The sequence below is a fragment of the Astatotilapia calliptera genome, chromosome 17 (genome assembly GCF_964374335.1).
Source record: "Astatotilapia calliptera chromosome 17, fAstCal68.1, whole genome shotgun sequence".
Classification (NCBI taxonomy): domain Eukaryota; kingdom Metazoa; phylum Chordata; class Actinopteri; order Cichliformes; family Cichlidae; genus Astatotilapia; species Astatotilapia calliptera.
The window spans coordinates 10,265,153-10,289,751 of record NC_137438.1 but is presented as its reverse complement, the minus strand read 5'-3'; the positions used below and the strand labels follow the sequence as shown (position 1 = coordinate 10,289,751).

Sequence of the window (24,599 nt, the reverse complement as noted above, 5' to 3'; positions counted from 1 at the left end):
CGCTGTGAAGGCTAGAGGCGTTTCTGTTTCTCTGCACCGTCATTTCTTTTAAATTATGATCTAAATAAACCCCCGATTAAAATATCATCAAACGTTTAGGTTACACGAGACTTTTCGGGGTTTTGAGTGTAAGTTAAATCTAATTATGGCCATTGGGTTGCAGACTTGATTACTGAGTCACTTGCAGGTGGTACAGTTAGCACCATTTGCGATGTATTTATTTTCAAGAGCAAAGGTAAGCAAAATTAAAAGTAAAATATTTAAACGGATACAAAACTTTCGAATGCAGTAGCTAGTTAGCATTCCGGCTTAGACATCCTGATAATTTACATGCTAATCAACCGGGCGCCTTTTCAAATTAAGTTTAAACCAATGACTGTAGAAAACTGTTTTCTATAGTCATTGGTTTAAACCTGGACATAAAAGGTGAAACAAAATCAACCCACAAATAGTCATTAGCCAACTCTAAAGTTGTATATACCTTGTTCACATTGTAGACTTTATTTTTTTTTTAAGAAAAATAGAATTAATAACTTAATTAAATGTACGTTTCCACCTGGTCTCCCTAACTTTCATGTTTCGTCTGCTACTTTCTGGCGAAATCGTCTTCCTTTCAAAATAAAAGACTTCCGTCTTCAAAATAAAGACTGAACTAAAACCTAAAACCACTTAACTTTATACGTGAGTTTTTGTTCTGCGTTGTTGTTTGTTTGTTGTATTTGTCACCTCACGTTACACTTTTTGATTGAAACTAAATCTGACGGTTTTTAAGTTACAAAATATAGCAAATCAATTCATCAAGAAACGTAAGCGAATCAGCAACAATCCCTCAAGAGGGGCTGATCCCAAAACGCATACGGCTCTTTGCATCACAATATCTATGTACTGGTATTACTGGGCAACAGCTGGGAATAATCGTGTAGTATTTAAGAAGGGACGATGCCATCTTGTGGAGGAAAATGGAAAGCCACAAATTGAAATGGTTCTTTCCAAAGTAGCACTACCTTTACTCCACTAACGTTGAGCTTTGAAAGTCATATATTTAAATGGCTATAGAAACATTATTGGTATACAGTCCTAATCTGCACTGTATGTTATGTATTTCATCTGGAAAACTGCTTTTCCAAATATGTGGAAATTATTTTGTTCTGAGTCTTTTGAACTGATGAAATTTGAATAAATAGTTAATAGTGTGCCACGAGTAGTTCTCAAGAGTAGGCAGAGAGGAAATAGAAAAATGTATGTATTATCAGGTAAAATGGTGCCAAAAGACTTCTGAAATATTTTCAGCTGTCCCTTTAGAGATACAGTCACTATTTCACAGAGGTAATCAATCACTGATTCACTATATCTGGTGCCCCTTTGTAGGTTATCTACAGATACAGAGGTTAGAGGGCAGATATGATGGTAGCCCCCCTTTGGATATCTGCTGTCATGTTCAAATCTGTTAAATGTTTTCTTTTATTTAATTTTCATCCTTTGGAAGTTGATTATTGATTCTATAAAATATAACATCACCTTATTCTTTCCATTCACCTAAAACGGCAACATAAAACTGATCTGATCTGACAAGTTACAAAATAAATACATAATAAAATAATTCTGTCACCAATGTAAAAATAAATCCTTGATAATTACAAAGTGTGTCATTTGTAATGTTCTTTCAACCAGTGGTCTGAGTTACAATTTCACATAAATCAGCCCCAGTGTTGCTTCACATTTGACTGATGGGTGAATTGGTGCTGATGTGACATTCACAGTATAATTAGACTCTCTTTAGACAGCGACATTCCAGCTTTGGTGAAGGTGCTGTATTTGATACGTTAAAATAGTAGGGATCACTTGTGAAGACTAATCTGCAGTGTTAAAGTTTAATTTTAATTTTTAATTTGTTATTTTACTTTAATCGTTTAGTTGTTACTTTTATTGAAGTAAGATGTCTCTCTCAGCAGGGCAGCCTCCAGATTTTTTTTAATGGGGTGGCCATATGGGGGGTCACTAAAAATATTGGGTTGGCACACCAAAAACAGAAGAGTGCAGGGGTGCAGCAGAGGGGAGGGGGTGACGCCTGGAAATTGTGAGGAACATGCAAAGTGACACAATCCGAATGACAAAAATTGTATAATCAGGAATAAATAACAAGTTAATGTTTCAACTCATTGCAGGGTGCCTTCCTCTCTCTTGTGCTCACGTTTATTAAAATTATTACCAACATAAGACAATCTTACCGGGGCGACCCTCAAATTTTGAGGGGTGGCCAGTGGCCCCCCCTGGCCCTCCTTAGTGGTGCCCTGTCTCTCAGGACTCATACTGTAAGCTGGATGGAGGAGGCAAACTGCTCTGCGATACTATGATATATCATACTATCTGCAAAATGGTAATGGGTTACAAGAAGTCACGAAAGTATATGAAAAATGTCAACAAATATTTAAGACAAAAGACAAAACAGAACCAGCCCTTTACTTTATGACAGCTCGATAACCAATAAAAAAATTGGTTTTGATTGGCTTACGAGCCTGCTTGTATTGCACAAGCAGGCTCGTAAGCCAATCAAAACCAGAAAAGGGCGGGCGCTGGATTGTTGTGGTTGACGTTTTACTTCCTCTTTCTTTGCGGCGTGAAATCAATAAACTGCAGCAGCGAAGCTCAAGTAGGAAGAGAGGAGAATCCGCGAGAAAAGCGACTTCACGAAGGAAAACGTCTGTCGCATGTTTTATGTAGAAAGTCAAAAAAGTAAGAAGAACGAAAATAGTCGGTCGAAGAGCTCATGTGATGTGAAGTGAGACAATCGGGGGCTGCTGCTGCTCACAAGACTGCTGCATGTGATATCGATTACAGAAATAAGACACAGGGATGACCACAGCCCTGCTTCGGGCCCACATGGACGGCTAGAAATTCAGGCTTGAATGCAGAGGTTTGTAGTGTGTTTTTTCTTTTTCTTTTTACCTTTATTACAACCGTGTTGTTCCCGCAGTTCTCTGAGATTTAATTGCGATAGTTTCGCCTTTCCCCCCCTGACTGATGTTAAAGTTTGAGAGAAAGTCTGCAGAAAGAGTTTTTAGCCTAATTCACTGGTCAAAAGTAAGTTGAATTGTGACGCAGACCTGCAGATCAGTAAAAAAACAACAACTTTTCCTAGTAAACGCCAAAAAATATCTACCAAAGAAATGGTGGAAGTACACTTTCGTGTGAAATTCATGTGTGTGTGATATGATGTTTATGTGTAAAAAGTAAAAAAAAAAAAAAAACTGCACGAGAATTATATGTGCAAGTATGCAAATTAGCCCAATGTGTCAAATAAAGGAAAACTTTCCAGATGGCATCAGTCCTCATCGATAAACAATCCAGCGCCTGAGACTAAGTGCATCCCTTTTCTTGTAGTAGTCCTGTTTACCCTGATGGATGAAGCCTCTGAGAAACACAGATAAAGTAAGAATGAAGCACCTTAACTAATGTTTTGGGTTTTTTTTTTTCTTGTTTTAAATTTCCACCTTGTACAGAGTCCTCTTGCCAGAAGAAGACCAAACATGGTGCACGTCTACAACTGCCATCCTTTCTCCGCTCAGCAGATTGTGCAGGTAAAGTGAAACCTGACTGACGCTGATCCCGTGTCAGCCGTGTTTTATTACCTACGCTCTCGTCTTCACTGCTTTCCCACTCTGTGGCTCAGGTGGAGAAGGAACCCGGACTGGTCTGCTGTGGAGGTGGAGCTATTTTTGTGGTGGCGACTGGAGGATGCAAGGTTGCTTTAATGTGCTTATGTTTACAGTTTGTGACCTTTTTAAAAATGTATTTATTTTAGTAATGACTTTGGTGGTAGCGAGGCAAAATAAGATAAAATAGTCAGCTTTGTGTTAAGCCTCTCCCACCAGATGTGCAAAGGTATTTGAGGGCATATCAGTCCCGTTAACTCCACTGGGACGAGTTAATTTTGCTCCAGACCACTTGAATTACATCATGCTCAAAGGTTATTATTGATGTTTTGTCTTCCTCATCTTACTTAAGCATTTAGTAACTAACCCTTTGTAGTAGCCTGACACTGTTGTGCTGAACTGAATCCAGGTGGAGGCGTACAATGTGGAGGTGGAGGGCTGCCCCCTCATCTGCCGCTTTTCCACCATGGGCGCTGTGAGGAGCATCCAGCATAGCAAGATAGGTAAAGACATTTCCTGTCTTCCTCTACCCTCTGTACTGACATTCACTTTTTTGCTGTCTGTCTCCCATATGTGAGCAAAATGGCTTCAAGTGATGACAGTGTAAACTGGAAAGGCATCAAAAATAAAGACTCTAGACACTGAAAAATCTTGGGTTTTATCACTGCCTCCTCTGTGCTCACTCACTTCTAGGAGACTACCTGGTGACCATTGAGGAAAAGAACAATGCCACCTACCTGAGAGCCTACACCAACTGGCGTTACCAGGTACACAAGAACCATCTCGAGTCCAAATCACCCAAGAGTAAAAATAGGACAGAAACCTCCTTGTGGTTAGGGGAAAAAGTGGTTGCGAGGTGATTTTTCATTCGGCGGCAGATTGCAAGTAGTTGCAGTGACCAACTGGTTGGCCAGAGGTTGAATGCACACCACCTTTAACTAGGATTACCTCACTCTGGTGGTATGCAACCTGTCTCCAAGCAGTTGCAGTCCACCTAGAAATGACTGCGGTCAGTCTCACAAAGTGTAGCTCACAAAGGTTTGTAAATAACTAGCATCTAGATTACGAATGCAGATAGATGCTAACACATAATCAGTCAGTCAGTCAATCAGTCTGCTCTAATGGATGCAGATCATCTCCAATGTGTTTCATTGGAATGGCAAACTTGACTCGGCTCATTGTGAATTAGTTTAATTATGGTTCTATGCATAAATCTTATGTTGCTTTAATGTGATTAAACTAAGGAATATAATAAGCTTTTGTAAGAAAAAACTATCTCAGATTTAAACTGTGAATTTTTTGAAACTGGTAGTCAGATGTTGTTGTCAGATTGTTCTAGCTCTCTAGCTAGCTGTCTTAATTTGAACTGTACATCCTGTTATCTTCATATCACGGTATACTATACCAAACCTTCAAATTGAGGTCACGAGCACCCTCAATTAGTCTTAATGGTCATATGTCCAAGCTTACCTATGTTAGAGACAGACGGTCAAAGCAAATGGTATAAAGGGCGTTTAAACATGTGCATAGTTATGGATAAATTATGCTGAGAGCAAGAAGAAATAAGCAAATTATATTCCACCAAAGGCAGTCTGCAGCTGTCATGTATATTGCTGTTTTCTAATTACACACTGGGAAATATGTTAATGCCTTATTTGCCCTCTGTTCAGGCAGAGGAGAAAGCCCGCGTTGGGGTTCGTTTGTTGGGCCACTTGCTGGGTGGAGCATCTGTGTGGGGTGGAGTGCAGATGGAGATTATTGAGATCCCTCTGTCAGAGCGGCCCATTGCCGTGTCTTGCTGCCCGGTTAGAGGAGACCTGCTGGTTGGCTCTGAGAACACTCTGGTTCTCTTTACGTTGAGACAACACAACCAGCAGAACCTGGTAAGAACTCAATTCTTAATCAAAGTTTACCTGCTTTATTGATGTTATGGAGTTTATCTGCATTTAAATTTACAATTCAATAATGTCTTTAATTTGTTAAAGACTGTTTATTTAAGTTTTTGTTACTTTTTTGCGCAAACCGGTGTAGCTTCTCTCTGATAAGGGTCGATTTCAAGGTGCTTCAACCTTTGTCTGCTGCTCCACAATACCTCCCACATTAATTTCAGTGCTTCTTAAGCATCTCCGTTGGGCTTTGGTCTTCCTCTCATGCTGGACTCAGGACAGAATGGATGCTGCATTTATTCAATACACCATTTTGTGGTACTGATTTGTGATATGGTGCTTTAATGGGCCAATTCAGGCCCCCACGCCTTATGTTTAACATCTCTGCTTTAAATAATATCTCTTCAATATAATATGACGTCTTGGACATAAAGATTTTTTTCCCGCACATACTGTTGGTAACTTGCACTCTTTTTTTAGAAGATTTTAAAGTATTTTCCAAATATGATGAGTACGTTTACAAGGTTTTGTTAAGGTGGCAGCTTAACACCATTTATTTTAATAGCTGGCTGTAAAAAGATCAAATGTTGTGGTAACGTCTCTCATCGAAAATGAGCAGACTCACTGATAACCTACACACTATGTTACACTGGAATAATGTTTGTTTCTTTGGGAGGAAAATCAGGAGAATCGGAGTCTTCAGAGCAGCTGGCCAAACACTCGGCAGCGCTGCGGTCAGAGTCAAGGTAACTAAAAAAACACACATTTATTAATTTATTAAGATATTTTCAGTCAAACACTCATTTTGTATCACAACTATCTATAAATCATCATCTGATCATTGATCAGAGAAGGATGTCTTACAATGAGCCGTGTGTATTTTATTTCATATGGCAAAGAGTTTACATTAGATGTGAATTAGGACTAAAAAGCTTCTGTTCAATAGGCCTGTTTTCTACCAACAGCTCAGTCTTCAAGTTCCAGCCAGAATCTTTCCGTCCTGGATTTTGAACGCTCCGTCATCCTGCACCTTCCAAAAATCACACCTAAGCAGGTGCTTTTCTTCACTTATTTTTATCTGTGACTGTGTCAAACTGTTATATCAACCATGTTCACTGCACCTATTTATATTTAAAAATGTAAGCCTTTTCTGAGTGGATAGCTTGCATTTACATAATGAGAGAAAGAGAACAATTTCTGTCGTACTGGGAAATTTCTAAGTTAAGCATTTTTCCTTGTTTTTTTTTTTTTTCCCTAAATATTTTGACCGCTAGGTGGCACTGTGCGACACATATGTGGCTGTGCAAGGAGAGCTGGAAGTCTTGATATTAAAACTGGATGAAACCTCTGAACCCCAAACCCTGGAGGAACCACTGGACACAAATAACGGTAACGGCACACATGTAAATGCTCTATAATGTGTTTTAAGTCGTGGCTTTGGGGTGATTTTTTTTTTCTATTTAACTAGAAAGGGATGAGTACAGAGACCTTTATGAATATGACTTACATTACTGAAGCTGTCAATTAGACATTTTTACAGAGTTCTCAAGCATTCTTTTTGGTTTTATTCTACAGATTTAATACTAAGAAAACAACATAAAAAATGCATTCAAGCTCATACTTTGAAATTGTCCACATGCAGCAGAGCATGAGACATTTTATCAAATGTAGGAGTGACCTGTGATATGCAATCTGTGATCTTTCTGCATGCACAGCAGAATATCTGGAAGACCAGGCTGACTTTCTGGTTGTTCCGAGACACCAGGAGTTACTTGGCGATCGAGCTAAAGACTGCGACATCCCAGTTAGCATTGAAAAAACCGGGCTGGAAGAAGGAAGGCAGTATGCACTTTCTTACGTTCTTTTCAGGTGTGTCTGCACTTCTGAGTTTGTTCCTTAAGAATATTTCTCCCAGCTGAGGTTTGACTGAACTCCCTCCGGTCCTGCAGGCACTTTTCTCCAGAGTTCTTCCAAGGATGCAGCATGGATGAGATGCAGCTTCACTCCCTGCAGCTTTACCCGTTCTTCACTGGTGAGTACAACATCAGTGTCGAGTTAACAGTGCAAGATGATCTGTTTTGAAATGAGGAGAAATGGAATTTTTTTTTCTGAGACTTTGTAGTATGTTCAGGAGTTTACATTCAGTCATCACAGGCATGAATCTCATGGTAATTTTGGACTTTTAATGATGTTTTGAACTCTTTGTTTTGCTCTAGTGTGAAATGATTGCACAGCACGCATCCTTAATGACTTTAAAAAAACATTGCATTTCAGTGAAGTGTCATACCATGACATTCATGCCCGTGATGAGTGCATGTAAAGCTTCATTGCTATAGAGATATCTCTGTGGTATTTCTACAGCACCTTCACATTTCGGTGCAGTTTTCTCATGTTGTAAAAAATAATCCTTTTTCTTTTTGTCCTTGTGTGCGTTTTTGCCCAATCATTGTTTTTGAGGGATTGTTACTCTCTCCCCAGGTAACCAGTCAGTGTCTCCCGATGAAGCGACATGTGTGTTCTGCTTCTTCTCCCTCCCCACCACGGGCTACCTGTACAGTCTGAAGGGTGGAGTTGAGCTCCTGTCAGCATATCAGTATCCAGAGAAGGTCCTGGAGGCGGCGCTAACAGACCACCTGTTGCACGTTATAACAAAGTATGTCTGCAGTCTTGAAGGAGCCTGCATTCTGTGTGTATTTACATTTTACACGGGTTTAAAAAAAATAGGGCTCTAAATTCAACAGTTCACCAAACATCAGATAGATTACCTTTTTCATCAAACCCATCAAGCCTTATTTCCATGATATTCCAATTATACCCAAATATAGAAAAGTTGGTGTGTATTTTTTAATCTGTGGTTCTTACTTTCTTTGTGGATTACAAGTACATTTCTCTGTGTGGCTGGTAGGAGTGCATTGCAGTGTTTTACAGTACGATGTGCAGCTCTAGCAGCCAGGATTGAAGACCCCTACATCGATACGACCATGAAGGTATGAGCCTGGCATTTACAATAAACGAAGCTAATTTAAAAGAAAGTTCAGCCTCAGTGCTCCCCTCACTGCAGAGATCCAGTTGGTGGCGCTAATATCTGTATGGATTGTTATTACATGTCTGTAAATGAGAACACATTTAACATTTACGTGTGTGTGTGTGTGTGTGTGTGTGTGTTTGTAAGGCCTGCCCACCCTGCAGCCTGGAGGTCTGTGCGCTCAGGATGCAGCTCTTCATCGGCCTGCGGTCGATGTGCGTGTACGGGCGCCATGTCATCCTGCTCTCTGCCGCCGACGCAGAGACACCGGAGGAGACCGAACGCGGCACACAGCGCAGGGGCCTGTAAGTTGTACGCACAAACACACCGCCATGTTGATTTGTACACCTTTTGATTTTTAAAGGCTTTTTCAGGTTTGACCTCAGATACTTCCCTGCAGTTACTTGCATGTGCATGCATGTACGCACAAACATTTGAACATTTATGAGCCTGTTTACTGTATGTGTGTACATGTGTGTTGTTGTTATTATAGCGAGTTGAAAGAACACAACATGCTGACTGGTATTTTCCTGGCGGTGGGAATTGATCCCGCAACCACGCCAGCTCTGGAGAGCCTTCTATCACGCCCCTTACTGTAAGACAAACCCAAAACCCATCCAACCCCCGTCCTTGTTGTCACTTTCAGGCCAAGCTGCAATGATGAGACCCTCAAAACACTCTCGTTCTCAAATGAAATCTTTATAAAGTCCCCTTCTGTAACCCTTGTTAATCTTATGTTACAAGACTAAATGATTCTTCTTTGCTTCTGTGTAGAGGTTAGAGGAACTCCATTAAAAACATTTTAAAAAACTAAAAGGACTCCAAGAACACAAACCTCCACCAAGGGAGGTCACTTTCTAAGCAGTATTTACTCTTTAAGGTAATAGTGTTGTATTTTCGGTACATTTGTATATCTCTGTTCTTTTTAAACGTACTTTAAGGAGTTTGCAGTGCAGCAAAAATAAGCAAAGCGTGAAGGTGTTTGTTATTTGCCCTGCTGAAACCTATTTTTTTATGTTAATATAGGACATGTGTGGGATTCAATTCATTTTTTAGTAAAAATTAATTTTTGATCACAAGTTTATTTAAGAAACATAGTTTTTTAAAGCCGTGCAACCTTCAGATCAATCTATTGATTGAAGAGAGGTCAGAGGTCAAATTTTACATATTTTAAATACTTATACGGTACTTTCTTTATGTTGACAATACACACCACACTTGTAAGAATCATGGTTTCTTAGTTATAAGCTTTTTGTCAACCAATAAATCATGGTGTTGATTTTAAGGACCTTGGTGGATGTAAGGCAGAATTTGAACGTATTGTTAACATGACCCGACTCTACTAACTTTTATCAGCATCCATTCAAAACTTGTCCAGCTATCGTGTTGACAGACAGAAAGAAATGCAAATATACCAAAAGCATAACCTAAAATCACAGACAACATATTATTTCATTGATAAGAACTTAGTGATCATGCCGTTTGATATAGAAAATAAAGAAAGGCAAATATAAAATTATATAAAAATTTAAAATCGCTTTTTTTTGGATTCATAAGAAATAAAGAACTAGCAGAAAAGGTCTTAAGCAAGTAAGTTGCATGTTTTGTGAAGAAGTTCAGAAACCCTGTGACAGTATGCAGTCATTTCTGTTTAAAAAATGGTAAATGGTCTGTATTTGTATAGCGCTTTACTTGGTCCTAAGGACCCCAAAGCGCTTTACACTATACACAATCATCCACCCATTCACACACTGGTGATGGCAAACTACATTGTAGCCACAGCCGCCCTGGGGCGCACTGACAGAGGCGAGGCTGCCGGACACTGACGCCACCGGGCCCTCTGACCACCACCAGTAGGCAACGGGTGAAATGTCTCGCCCAAGGACACAACGACCGAGACTGTCGGAGCTGGGGCTCGAACCGGCAACCTTCCGATTACAAGACGAACGCCCAACTCTTGAGCCACGATCGCCCCAAAAAACCAAATGATTAAAGTGTTTGTGTGAGTTTTGCAGCTTGGTCTAAAAGAGACAGCACTTCCTGTTTTAGTTTCTAAACCTAGCCATGGTAACCTGCCTAACTGCTCTCGGTGTGTGTTTGTGTCTTTTTTTTCTCACAAACTAATCGTGTTAGAATTGACCTAAAAAGACAATTTTATCACTGAGGTTCCTGGATTCCTGTAACTCTTTCTCTTTGACTGACACGGATGCACACACACAAGCCCCTCACCGTGTAACAAACACCTCAACATACCCTTGGTATGAAGCTCCTGTTACCCTGTTCACTAACTGTTTGTTAAAGCTGGGCAGACACTTAACAAACAGCTGAATTATGCTGTGAAGTGTTAGCCACTGATGTAGCACAGCGCATGTAGAGAGCTAAACGATCATAGTTGTCTATCTGTAGCTTCACGTGATCTAAATGTGCCAAAAAATTAGGTATAATCTGCAGTTTACCAGATGGCAGGGGAGGAAGACAGGACAAAAACATCATTAATAACTAATAATTAAATGGAAAGTGGTGTATCAATCTAGACCTACTGCAGTGTTACTAAGCGAGGAGCCAGGGGCACTTACAGTCTCACAGGCTACCATTGTACTCGTTGGTGTCAAATGATAAACCTGTTTAAAGATGAACAGGCAATAATTGGTTCTAAAAACTGAGAGCAAATGAAGCAGATCTTATAGGCTAGATTATGTCCTCATGATCATTCTGACAGTTGTTTAGTGTGTGCCCAGTTTAACAGTTTGTTTGAATTTGTAAAATTGTGTCTGTACTGTCTTGTTGATGTCCTGTAAAGGCAATTTTTTTTTTAATAGTTAAAATATCTACAACAGATCACAACAAAGGTGGGTATAAGTACAGGATTCATGTTGTATGTTGTGACTCAATGGTCAAAATCTTTGCTAATTTTTCTATATGTTGCTGTGTAATGTTTGATCTCAGGAGCAGGAGGTGGACAGTGTCTTCTACCAAAGAAAGCAGTGCAGTGGGACATGGATGGAACCTCTATGTTGTGGACACCGTCCCCCCCTTTACTCTCTACCAGGAGATGGTAACTCTCATTTGCCCAAATTGTGTGTTGCGCAACTGTTGATGATGAATATGAAAAAGTAAACAAATACAGATCTGCTGTGCAATCACTTGTGATTTGTGTGTTTTTCAGGTTGAGTACAGTCAGCGTTATGCAGAGACCAACCCACAGGCCCAGAGTCTGCGACACCTCCTCAGCGAAGCTCACCTCCTCCTGCGTGCTGCTCTACTACACGCATCAGACGAGCAACAGACGGGCCCAGGTGGCCCAGCAGATCACAGGACAGATCGACAAGTGCTGGAGGAGGCGCTGAGGGAGAACTGTGCCCAGCTGGGAGACAGTTTCAGCAGGTAACACACAACCAACATTCTGTATTGATAATAACATTTTATGGGTTTTTAAATGTGTTCAGTCAATGAGATTTTACTCTGTTGGACACCTTTACCTTCAGTTTTTGTATTTTCTGGCTATTTTATTAAAATTTGTTTCAGCAAAACTTTTAATCTCTTCTTTTCTCTAAGGGGCGGTCAGAGGGAGTGTCACCTTGCTCTGCCGTACTACAGGATGTCTGGTCTGTCACTCACAGAGGTCATGTCCAGGAATCGGCCATTTCCGGGCAGCCCTTCCTCCTATGGCCCTGGCTTCCTGTTTTACCTGAAACATTTCCTGTTAGAAGACTCAGAGCAGACCCTCAGTCAGGTACACAAGATCTAAATGAGCATGATTTAACAAGTTGAGGAGATTACTTTTTCACACAGCTGGTCAGCTTTTTTCCCTTAATAATTTAAATAATGATTTTAAACCATTTTGTAATTACTTAGAATGTCTTTGTCAAATATTAAAATTTGTTTTAAACATGACAAATATGCACAACAAACCTTAAGAAATTAGTAAGGGAACAAAAAAATACAAAATATTGAATCAAAAGAGACGGGGAACCTTTTTAATCTTTCTTTCCCTGCAGGAAGCAGCTGATCAGGTCATTGACATTTTCAGCCAATCAGAGCCTGTAATGCTCATAAGCATGTGCACCAGCCCCTGCATGATAAATGTCAGTCCTGCTCGGACGCTGCAAATTTTACAAAATCTGGAGGACTCGGTGGGCGTGTCGGTTTCACTGACAATCACCATGGCTACCATGATGCTGCGTTTGGGTGACCTGCAGCAGTACACACAGCTGATGGAGAGACACGCTGAGGTCAGGATTTCACTTGTTTTCTTTGGTGTACTAACTGCTCAAGGTGCAGTGCAAGGTCAAAGTTTGCTACATGATATTGCTTCCCATATTTTTTTTTTATATTATATACTTTTCCACACAAAATGGACCAAAATAAAGAAAGTTGGTCCCTTTCCATTCTGTGCGTAGATGCTGCTAGTGTACGGGTTTATCGAGGAGCCGAGGCTGCTGCTCTATGGTGGATGTGCAAACCAGCATAGACGTGTTTATCCCACAGCTTTAACCCGCCAGATGGCCGACTCTCAGCCTGGACTGCTGGTGGCTGCCATGGTGGCTTTACATGAGAACAGCAAAGTTAAGCTGGAAGAGGCTGATCACATATTCAAGGTACTATTGGCACCTGGAAGTGCAGTGCCTGGAGGATAGTATATCAACCCGCTGATTTGTATTACTGCCTTTCTACACTTGGATGTAGAATTAATTTCAGTTTTGCAGAATCTGATGCTTTCTACGCTTTTAGGAGCTGCGTTGTGAAAACAGCCTGCAGGTCGACTTCTGGGAGGCGATGCTCATGGCATCATCAAATGACGCTGTCATTCAGGAGCTTCTGTTTCGGCTGGCTTCTGTCTACATCGACCGTCTAACAAATACAAAGTCAGAAAAGCACACAGCTCCAAAGCGCAAGTCACTGAAAAGTGCTGATGACCTGGTACGGCTACTTGGTGGTCTCTGTTTAGTAACCCCCCCCCCAATTCTTTTAATTTGTTCAATAACCAGATTATAAAGACACGAGTTTCATGCAATCAGCTGCTCCCATGTTTGTGTCTGTTCCAGGTCAACTCGTGCTCTCATTACGGTGCTTTGTATCCATGGCTCATTCTTCTAAGTCCAACAGACATTACCAGTTCCCAACACTTGGAGGCGCTGCACAAACTGCAGGTATTTTCTAAAGTCTGCTTTGACTGCATGGATTCAATACAGTTAAGTCCATAAATTTTTAGACAGAGGCAACTTTTTTTCTAATTTTGCTTCTATGTTACAACAATATATTTTAAATGAAACAACTCAGATGCAGCTGGAGTGCAGACTCTCAGCTTTAATTCAGTGGGTTGAACAAAAAGATTGTATAAAAATGTGAGGAACTAAAGTGTTTTTTAACACAATCCCTTCATTTCAGGTGCTCAAAGGTTACTGAAAATAAAATGTTAATTTCTAATACTTGGTTGAAAACCTTGTGAAAACCCTTTGCTGTCAATGACAGTCTTGAATTCATGGACTTCACCAGATGCTGGGTTTCCTCCTTTTTAATGCTCTTCCAGGCCTTCCCTGCAGCTGCTGTTTGTTTGTGGGATTTCTGTCCCAAGTTTAGTCTTCAAGAAGTAAAATGCATGATCACTTGGGTTAAGTAACTGACTTTTCCATTCAAGAATATTCCACTTCTTTGCTTTAATGAACTCCTGGGTTGCTTTGGCTGTATTTTTTTTTTTTTGGATTGGAGCAGACAGTGTGTATCTGAATACCTCAGAATTCATTTGGCTGTTTCTGTCCTTTGCCACATCATCAATAAACACCAGTGTCACAGTCCCATTAACACCCATGCATGTCCAAGCCATCACACTACCTCGGATGATGAGCTGTTTCACACCTTCTCCATACATTTTTCTTTCCATCATTTTGGTAGAGGTTAATCTTGGTTTCAGTTTTCCAAACAGTGTTTTTCCTGAACTGGGCTGGCTTTTCTAGATGTTTTTTTTTTTTTTAAATCAAAGTCCAATGTAGCCTTTCTATTTTTGAGGATTATGAGTGGCTTGCACCTCGCAGTGAATCCTCTGTATTTACTTTCATGCAGTCTTCTCTTTACTGTAGACTTGGACATCGATACACCGACCTCCTGGAGAGTGTTGTTCACTTGGTTGGCTGTTGTGAAAGGGTTTTCTCATCACCATGGAAATGATTCTGTGATCATCCACTACTGTTGTCTCCTGTGGGTGTTCAGGTCTTTTAGCGTTGCTGAGTTCAGCAGTGCTTTCTTTCTCCAAAAGTTGATTCTGTTCATCTGGATGTAGCGTTTTCAGTGGGAGGAACATTTCGTCACTCATCCAAGTGACTTCTTCAGTCTCAGTTAACTGCAGGTTTCCCCAATCTTATAAATAGTACATTTGCATAATGACTGAAACTAGCACCACTGTAGGAACAATGGGCTGTGAGGTCAGTTCCTTCATCATAATTATGCAAATTCTCATGATCATTGATCAACAACTACTGATCAAGGCCCGCTGATCAAAGACCACCAATGGCCATGAGTACCATTCACCATCTTTCACCATCTTACAATGCTATGATTGCAGCCATTCCCCAACTCTCTGTGAATGGTACTCATGGCCATTGACAGCTCACTCGGCACTGCCGAGTAAAGGGGACGTGTCCAAATGAAGCCCATGTCAAGGCCTGTATGGTTCTTCAGAATATCACGTGACGAATGACCAATGACTCTCTGAAATGATGTGTCCGGTTATGTGATTGGAGCTGCTGAAAAGATGTGAAAATTAGTTTTTTGCATGAACTGGATCTGAGGTGATTCCGAGGATCATCACGAGAGCGCACGGAGATTGTTAGCGAATTATGGAGCAACCGAAAAGGTCGAATAATATTAGCAGTTAGGGGGCATTTTGACATGCTATAGCCCAATAATAAGTCTTAAATCAGTCTCAGAGAGGATGGTTAGTAAGAGGTGTGTGTGTGTGTGTGTGTGTGTGTGTGTGTGTGTGTGTGTGTGTGTGTGTGTGTGTGTGTGTGTGTGTGTATATTATACAGGACCTCATATCGGTATTCTCCAATTGATACATCTTTACATTTATATATCGACTGTTATGTCAGCCCCTTGCATTATCACAGTAGGGCTGCTGTACATGGAATGACCAGCAGATGTCAGCACATCCAAATGAGCTGTTAAACGTTGCTTTGTGTGATCTGCCTTTTGGTGAACCGATTGGCCGGAAAGATTTGACACATTCACGGGGCTTCATCACACCATCACTACTATAGTACCACTTTCTCAGATGGGTTTTTTCTGTTTACGCAGCTTAAGGATGGTTTGTTTCACCTGCACAGAGAGCTCCTTTGACTGCATGTTGTCGGTTTACAGCAAAAAAACAGGTCTATCAACTCCAGGCCTTTGATCTGCTTAATTGATAATGACATAACAAAGAAAATGCCCACACCTGCCCATGAAATGGCATTTGAGTTAACTGTCCGATTACTTTAAAAAGAGGGTGGAACATGTTAACAAGCTAAAACTCCTCAACCCTTCATCCAATCTTAATGTGGATATCCTCAAATGCAATCCATTGATCTCCATTATATAACTATAATTGGAAGATATTTCAGTAAACAGGTAAAATAAGAAAAAACACTTTGTCATTGTCCAAATATAGTTGGACCTTAGTGTATAACAGACTAATGCAGCCACTGAGACATCACTGAATTGCTGCCCAACCTGTGCAGGAAACACAATTTCTTCTACTCGGTTGTGAAGAGACCCCTTTTTTTCCTGTTCACAATAAAACCCTTAAATGCTTTTACAATAACACCCTCAGTACTCCTACAGCAGTAAATGAAACTCCTGTTGAGAAAGTGCTGATAGTTGTGGTTTATGCCTTTTTATAAAACAAAACAAATATCCCCAGTGCATTCATTATGAAGAGGGAAATCTATTTTGTTTGTTGCTGTAAATGTTTCCTTCTGCTATAAATTTGGGAGCTGTTTTTTGGAGCCATCTTCAACTGGCCATTGAAGTAACTGCGCTTTTCAGCCCCCGGGGACTTTCAGTGTGTGACAATTTTGACAGTTTAATGGTTTTCAGTATCTTTATTACTAACACACACGGTTGCTGTTCTGAAACACACACAGCTGCAGCTTTTCAGCCACCAGCCAACTACATACCGACTACAACAAGACAGTCAGGAACTGCTTTTATGCCGGCGAGGCATGATTGCCAATGCCGCGTAGGTGTGTCCATCTCACCTGCAGAGGCACTGCAGACAACACCCCACCACAGTGACAAATACATTTTGTTTGTGACAAACGTTTGACTTGTCTCAGCTGGCAAAGCACAGGTGTACAATTGATGGCTGCATTCCACGTAGGGTGATGCCCTATTCACGGTCATTACTGGAACTTATAGTAATACGGGGCCATCATGCATTCCATGGCTTGTGAACTTGTTGCAATAAATATGTAGGTCAGTGACATTTGAAGAGAAAACATTTTATCTGTGCTATCAGTAGTGGACTTGGTGACATATAGCAGTTTATTTATGTTTCTTTTTCTTCTCGTGGACTTTAATTTAAAATCTAGCTGCTGTTATTCTGTAATTGTATTTTTAAGTGTTCCTGTTTGTGTGTGCAGTCTCTGCTGTGTGGTCCATCTCTGTCTGTGGGCTCCGTCGTGCCTTTGTTGGAGCGCCTGTCAGACGAAACCTTATGGGGCTTCAGCCTGCACCTCCTTTGCGCTACCAGAAGGGGGCAGTATGATAGGAGCATTGAGAAGTTGCTGGACAGATGTCCTCAAGCGATCATACCCTACGCCAATCACCAGTTACAGGAGAAAAACATGGTCTGTACTGATCACGGGGCTTACATTTGAAGTCTGTAGCTACACCTTTTAGTTTATTTTTAATTTCGCACCTAATTCAACTCCCGTCTCAATCACATGTCTAATCTCCGCAGGCACTTTGGTGGCAAAAGCTCCTCCCAGAGCTTTGTGATCGCACAAGAGCAGCCTCAGACAACAGCATCCTCCTGGCTGCTCTCAAAGGTAGAGGTATTTTTCCAAAGAGCTTTCACTTTCGTTTAAAACAATTAGGATTTGCTGTGCTTTCGTCAGTCATGACTCACTAATGACCTTGTATTGTTCAGACTTATAATTTTATTACGCGGCAAAGCCGTCTGGCAGGTTTGAAATTTTTTTTGACATGAAATGAATTCACATTAAATCCCTACTTTAAGTCACATCCTCAGCTATTCAGAACCCTGTAATTAATAATGGATTCCGTGCTCAGGGAACAGATTTGAATCATTTAAACTGTAGAATACAATATTAAAATGACAAGCAATGAAGTCATCTTAGTCCAGATCTTCAAACAGTTTCAACAGTTTAATCAGTTTAATGGTCTAAAACTTAAACTGGTTCTTAAAAAAATAGCTGGATGTAATTTTATTTTACCATTTGGTCTTTGTTTTTGTGTGCCAAGTGACTTCATTCAGTCATTCATCTTGGTTGAAAAAGTGGTTCTCAAGAAAGCCCAAACCCCCTGTCTGTCTGTTCTGTGTAGTCATGTTTTGAACAGACACCGTCAATCGTCCTCTTTTCAAAAGCAAAATTGACTGCCTGCATGAAATGTGTTCAGGGAACATCAGTAAATTGTAACTTCAGCAACTAAATTGCTGTCATTGGGAAAGTGTTGGATATCTGTGCTGGGGAATGAATAGCAATTCATTACAATATGATTAAACAAAGTGAACTCTGAGGGTGTAGCAGGGTTGGGTAGACTGGGCACACCCCAAGCCACTTCTGTAAGTGGATATATTATGATGGGAATTAAAGAAATATCAGGAAATTACTTACTGATACTGGCAAAGAAACTAGAAGTATGAGGAAGTAACATCTCCTGTGTGTGTGTACTTGAGTTTAATGAGACTTGTTTTTTGTCAACAGAGACGCTTGTCGTAGTTGCTATGGAGATGAGCCCCGCAGAATTCCTGGAGCTCATCCCTGATGATGGCACAGCATCATACTTCTTGCCACACCTGTTGACGTGCAGCCAGAGACAAGTGCTGGCCTGAAGTGTGCATACACACACACACTGAATACTGAGAAAACATTTCAGAAGAGTCCTCAGAGTTGTGTTTTTTGGCCAGCCACTGTGGATGACTCAACTTGCAGTATTTAAACTATTTGTTTGATATCAAGCAATCATGTATTATAAACACTGTGCAACTAAACTCAAAGGCTTTAGAGTACTATGGTGGACATATCTCCTATTTGATGTGATTGAACAAATACAGGAACAGGCCTGCCGGGGGTGTACTATGTGAGATTAATGGCTTAGTGAGGTGTGTTTAGAGTTTAGGTTTAAAACCAGTTCCATTATCATAAATTCTGTTAATGAAAGCACGCACCATGGTTAGATCACTACCCAAGAGAACTTTATATATGCAGACCTGTTGGTTGGTACGTTAGTAACGCCACTTAACCTAAACCATGCAGTTAGGTTACTCATGCTTTCTCTCTCACATTGTCACTGGAATTTACAGGTGTTTGGTTACTGATGCAGCAAATGTTCACATACGGTATTCTTTTATGTTTGGTCACTTACCAGTTGTTTTTTTTAATTGCCGATAATCAGTTATAAATTCACAAGAAAAGAACACTTTTCTGCACTCTGCAAAAGTTGATTCTGTTCGTTTTCAGTGGGAGAAACGTTTCGTCAGGCTTCTTCAACAACCACTGATCAAAGGCCATGAGTACAATTCAGATTTGGGGAATGGGTGCAATCACAGCATTTGTAAGATGTACCCTTCCTCGATTCAGAGATGGTCTTTCCCTTTTCACGTAAATGGCCTCCTTGACTCCCCGTTCAAACCAGCATCCCTTCCTCATCAGGATGTGTACATCCTCATCATGGAAAGAGTATCCACTGGCCTGTAGGTATAAAAAGACTGCACAGTCCTGGTATGAGTGGCGAAACGTTTCTCCCACTGAAAATGCTACATCCAGATGAACAGAATCAACTTTTGGAGATTTACGTACCTGGATGATTGAGCAGGCATTAAGACACTTTCCTGCACGGTTTCTCTTTTGCTGGATTTGTTCCACCTCACTCATTTTGCTTTTTGGCATGATATTTTCTTGTATGTTATTAAAGTTTCTCAACCCTGAAGTGGAAAGCCCAGATTACTAGTGAAGCTGCACTAGGTTTTCTACATCAAGCTCTGTTAGTAACAGAGGTTATCAACAATCTCATATGTCTGAGTGACGCAAAGAAAGCCTTCCTACACTGAAGTTGCTTCATAGTATCCCCTTTAGGTCATGGAGAGCTTTTAGCAATGTCCCTCCTCAGGGCTGAAGCCTGTTTATCTGGTTTTATGGAGTCGGGGTGGGGTTGTTTGCAGAACTGTCGATATGTAGATATCGTTTTGTTTTCCCGTTCATAATCTACTATCACTGGCCACGTTGTTAGGTACACCTTGCTAGTACTGAGTTGGAGCTACTTCTCTCATCAGAGTGTACTTAGCATTGAACAGGTGTACCTAACAAAGTGGCTGTTGAGTCTATGTGTTTATGAAACACTTTAAAATACTGTTAGAACTGCAGAGGAACATTCAATTTATTTATTTATTTTTAACTAAAGTTCTTAAGTGTGGAGATTTAGAAGTGAGTGACCTTTGAGCACTGATTTGTCCACTGATTTTTTTTTTTTTTTAAACAATTGCATGGATGTCTGTTAAGTGATAATGCTGTTCAGATAAACGGTAAATACATACCTCAACACATACCGGCATCTTCTTCCTGCTGTATTTACTGTGTATCTGGTTGTTCAGTGATGACGCGACGAATCCTACTTCCGGGTCTAAAGTAGTCTGCGTTTAATATGGCTTTTGTGTTGTTAACATGTTTAATGTTATGTATTTTCTTCTATTTAATCTCAAAAAGCTCCTAAAACAGTCAGTGATCACTGTTGACCTCCCTCGGCTTTTATTACCGCTAATCATTTATTTAAGCTCAGTTTTTAAAACCTTAGGATGTAACTACAGCCCAGCCCATGCAGCAGTATATGAATGACTAACCTCGTATTGTGGATGGATTATCTCAGTTGTTCTCCTGGCTGAAGTTTGGTCCTTTTGCAGCATCTTGCCATGCGATTACATTTGTTCCTGACCACCGAGAACACTCACGTTAACTTTTATCGAGTGGGAAAAAAAGTTAGCTTGTTTATATTATGCTAACATAGCTGTGTCGCTAGCGGTCACGTAGCACATCATTATATACCAGCTAGCCCAACTTCAGTAACCCTACAAACGTCACTGCTGTTTAGTTTTCTGTCTTCATTTATGCTGGAAGTGATAGCAGAGCTGTACGTTTTAATTTGTTTCCAAAACCCCGCAGTCAGGACATGTTATATTGTATTTAGATAGAAGCTAGCGAGCTAACTTCCTGCTAACTTCTAACTCCGTTAAATGTCATAAATTCCGTTTTCATGGATGCCTGGATGTTAAACTCAATTGTTACACCTGGTAGAGCAGAATGCTGATCATTTTATTAAAGATGAAAGACTTTAGACAGTTTTTCAACTCTCAGTAATGCCATAGTGATCGTTTGATATATGGACCTGCAGCGGAGTTTAGACCCAGACAGGCTAGTGACGTCAGACTGAACAATCGGATTGTCACAGAGTGTGAAAGTTTAGTTTTGGCCACAGAAAGTTTAAACCTGTTTGTCACAAACAAGTGTTACATATCATCTGAGTATGCAGCAGATATAGAGATACTGTATCCAAGCAGCTGCCAACCAGTCTACCATTGCAGCAGCTAACTTTCCATGAACAGCTGAAGCGGCCAGAAAGTGTTTGTGAAGTAGTTGGGTTCTGCAAACACTTTAGGATTCAGGTAAACAATAAGCACAGTAGAACAAATATTGGTTTTGTGAACAAAATCATTTATCATAATCAATTACATCTTCTCCATTGAACGCCTTTTAAAACTTATTTGAATATTTCATCGTGTAAATCAACAACTAAGACCCGAACTCCTTCATTGCATGCATTTTTAATTTTTCTTTGCTATTTGGGTTGATTGGGACCTAAAGAATGTAAAAACAAAGAATTACCAGATTTTTTTTTTTTTTTTACACCTAATTTTTGTTTTTGAGAAAAATGAGATCCACATATGAGGACATTTGTATCAAATTTTGATAGAACAGTGGCAGTATAATGTCCTCGTAAGTGAATATCAGGCCCTTGTAGAAATTTTTTTTTTTTTAAATTAAGTATTTTGGTCTAGACGTCCCAAAATGTGATGTCCACATATGTGGACACCAGGTCCTAGGAGGTTAAGGAAGAGGAAATGTTGAGCAGAGGAATGCAGTCAAGTGAGGGTTATGAGGAATCTGTCTTCACACAGCTGATTCCTCATAACCCGGGGCGATCGTTATCGGTTACAGTTCGTCTTGTGTCTGGAAGGTTGCCGGTTCGAGCCCCGGCTCGAACAGTCTCGGTCGTTGTGTCCTTGGGCAAGACACTTCACCTACTGGCCTTCACCTGATGGCCAGAGGGGCCGATGGCGCGATATGGCAGCCTCGCTTCTGCCCCAGGGCAGCTGTGGCTACAACTGTAGCTTGCCTCCACCAGTGTGTGAATGTGAGAATGAATGACTAGTGGAATTGTAAAGCGCTTTGAGGGCCCCGAAAAGCAATCCATTATTATTATTATTATCATAACCCTGGTAAGTAAATCCCCCAAAAAGTTGATTCTGTTCATCTGGATGTAGTGTTTTCAGTGGGAGAAACATTTCGTCACTCATCCAAGTGATTTCTTCAGTCTCAGCTGACTGCAGGTTTCCCCAATCTTATAAACAGTACTTTTGCAGAATGGCTGAAACCAGCACCACTGAGGGAACACTGGGATAGGAGGTCTTCGATCCTCAACCCGTCGGTAGGCAGCTCTGAACACTGCATCCAGAACACCCTGGATTTTGTTGAGAAAGTGAGAGATGTCATTATGGAGGCAGATGAAACCGTGGTCTTGTACGATGTTACATCTCTCTTCACTTGCATCCCTGTCACAGAAGCGTTGGAGGTAGTCCTTAAGAGATTACAGGATGACCCCAACCTCAGCAACAAGACCACTCTCAGCATCGACCAAGTGTGTTTGCTTTTGGAACTGTGTCTTCATTCCACCTACTTCACATTCAAGGGTCATTTCTACAGGAAGAAACATGGGTGTGCCATGGGCTCCCCAGTTTCACCCACCGTGTCCAATTTGTACATGGAAGAAGTGGAAAAGAGGGCTTGCTATCCTACCCTGGAACACCACCAAGCCATTGGTTCAGGTATGTGGATGACACCTGTGTGAAAGTCAAATCTCAGGACGTACCACATTTCACGGATCACATTAACTCGGTGGACCAACACATCAAATTCACCAGGGAGGATATGAAAAGTGGCAGGTTAGCCTTCTTAGACTGTGAGATTTCCATCAGTAATGGGGGACATCTAAAAGCTGACGTGTACTGTAAACCTACGCATACAGATCAGACACAACGGTTCGGGAGGCAGAAGAACATCGCATCAAGAAAGTCCTGAGTAAATGTGGTTATCCCATCTGGACATTTGTCAAAGCTGGAAAGGCACCTAAAGAAAGCTCCAGCCGATCCAGGAGAGAAGGACAACCGCTGACTAAGCAAAAACCTGTAGTGATCCTGTATGTATCAGGAGTATCAGAGCAGTTGAGACACATTTTTTCTAAACACCGTGTCTTTGTAGCCTTTAAACCCCAAAACACACTGCACCAAAAATTGGTCCACCCCAAGGATCGGGTCCCCTGACACAAACAGAGTAACATAGTGTACGCTGTTAAGTGCATGGGGATTGCCAGGATTTATACATCAGGGAAACCAAACAACCGCTGGCGAAGCGGATGGCACAACACAGAAGAGCTACCTCGTCAGGCCAGGACTCTGCAGTCTATTTACACCTACAGGCCAGTGGACACTCTTTCCATGATGAGGATGTACACATCCTGGACAGGGAGGAACGCTGGTTTGAATGGGGAGTTAAGGAGGCCATTTATGTGAAAAGGGAAAGACCATCTCTGGCAATCGAGGAGGGGGCCAAAGGGTCCATCTTTTGCCATCTTACAAGGCTGTGATTGCAGCCATTCCCCAACTCTCTGTGAATTGTACTCATGGCCATTGATCAGTAGTTGTTGCTCAATGGTCATGACAATTTGCATCAAGGGAACTGACCTCACAGCCCATTGTTCATTCAGTGGTGCTAGTTTCAGTCATTATGCAAATGTACTGTTTATAAGAAAAACCTGCAGTTAACTGAGACTGAAGAACTTGGAAAAGTTACGAAACGTTTCTCCGACTGAAAATGCTACGTCCAGATGAACAGAATCAATTTTTTGGGACAAACTTGTGACACACATCAGCCTCCAGTCATCTCAGGGAAAACGATGGTGCATGGAGCAGTATGCATTCCATGACAGTGAAAAGGAAATGCACAAGACTTCTTGGAAGTTAGATAATGTGATAAACAAAGGTAACATTAGAAATACCAAGTCGTAGCTCACACCCGGCTTCTCAGAATCTTGTCCAAGACATTTGGAGTGACTGCCGCGAATCACCATTATCAGGAAACACAGGACCACCATCATAATTTCTGTTCCCTTCTCTCCTGATTGCAAGTGGCAGTAAACAAAGTGGATAGCTTGCAGTCATAGTTAAAAGTTTTCTTTTAATATCAGAACATGGTTTTTAAAAATAATCTGGTCTTTAGCAGCTTCTAAAATAATTTAAATATAACCTCAGGTGTAAAATTGCACACAACAGATTCCACTGTTTAATTGTTTATTTAACAAAAATGCAAAATAAAATAAACATTTAACATGTTTAGCTGGTTGAGTCTAATGATGATCTACTCCAGAGAGGACTAGCAAGTCTTTCCACTAATGAATCTCACTACACAAGCATGGACTTTAAATAGTTAGAAAATTAGTCGGTTAACCAAAAGCATTCGAATAGAAGCACCTGGCTGCTGCTTTCCT

The 24,599-nt window shown here is 40.8% G+C and overlaps 1 protein-coding gene across 4 annotated transcripts; it reads left to right on the top strand.

Moving 5' to 3' along the window:
• The first annotated feature begins 2,604 nt into the window (after positions 1 to 2,604).
• On the top strand, positions 2,605 to 20,328 carry hps3 (HPS3 biogenesis of lysosomal organelles complex 2 subunit 1). 4 transcript variants are annotated; one of them, XM_080291569.1, is made up of 25 exons: positions 2,605 to 2,914; positions 3,501 to 3,578; positions 3,671 to 3,742; positions 4,063 to 4,156; positions 4,347 to 4,420; positions 5,324 to 5,536; positions 6,225 to 6,285; positions 6,505 to 6,593; positions 6,814 to 6,928; positions 7,255 to 7,408; positions 7,489 to 7,571; positions 8,018 to 8,192; positions 8,445 to 8,526; positions 8,712 to 8,869; positions 9,058 to 9,159; positions 11,511 to 11,619; positions 11,731 to 11,948; positions 12,120 to 12,297; positions 12,563 to 12,796; positions 12,965 to 13,162; positions 13,296 to 13,484; positions 13,610 to 13,714; positions 17,183 to 17,389; positions 17,503 to 17,590; positions 18,491 to 20,328. In XM_080291569.1, the coding sequence occupies exons 2-25, from the start codon at positions 3,528 to 3,530 to the stop codon at positions 18,616 to 18,618; spliced, it is 3,177 nt and encodes a 1,058-aa protein (XP_080147695.1). In that variant the 5' UTR covers positions 2,605 to 2,914; positions 3,501 to 3,527; the 3' UTR covers positions 18,619 to 20,328. The 4 variants fall into 4 exon arrangements, with proteins under 4 accessions (XP_080147695.1, XP_080147694.1, XP_080147693.1 ...); XM_080291568.1 differs by having other exon boundaries at positions 6,216 to 6,285; positions 7,258 to 7,408; XM_080291567.1 differs by having other exon boundaries at positions 6,216 to 6,285.
• Positions 20,329 to 24,599: the final 4,271 nt, after the last annotated feature.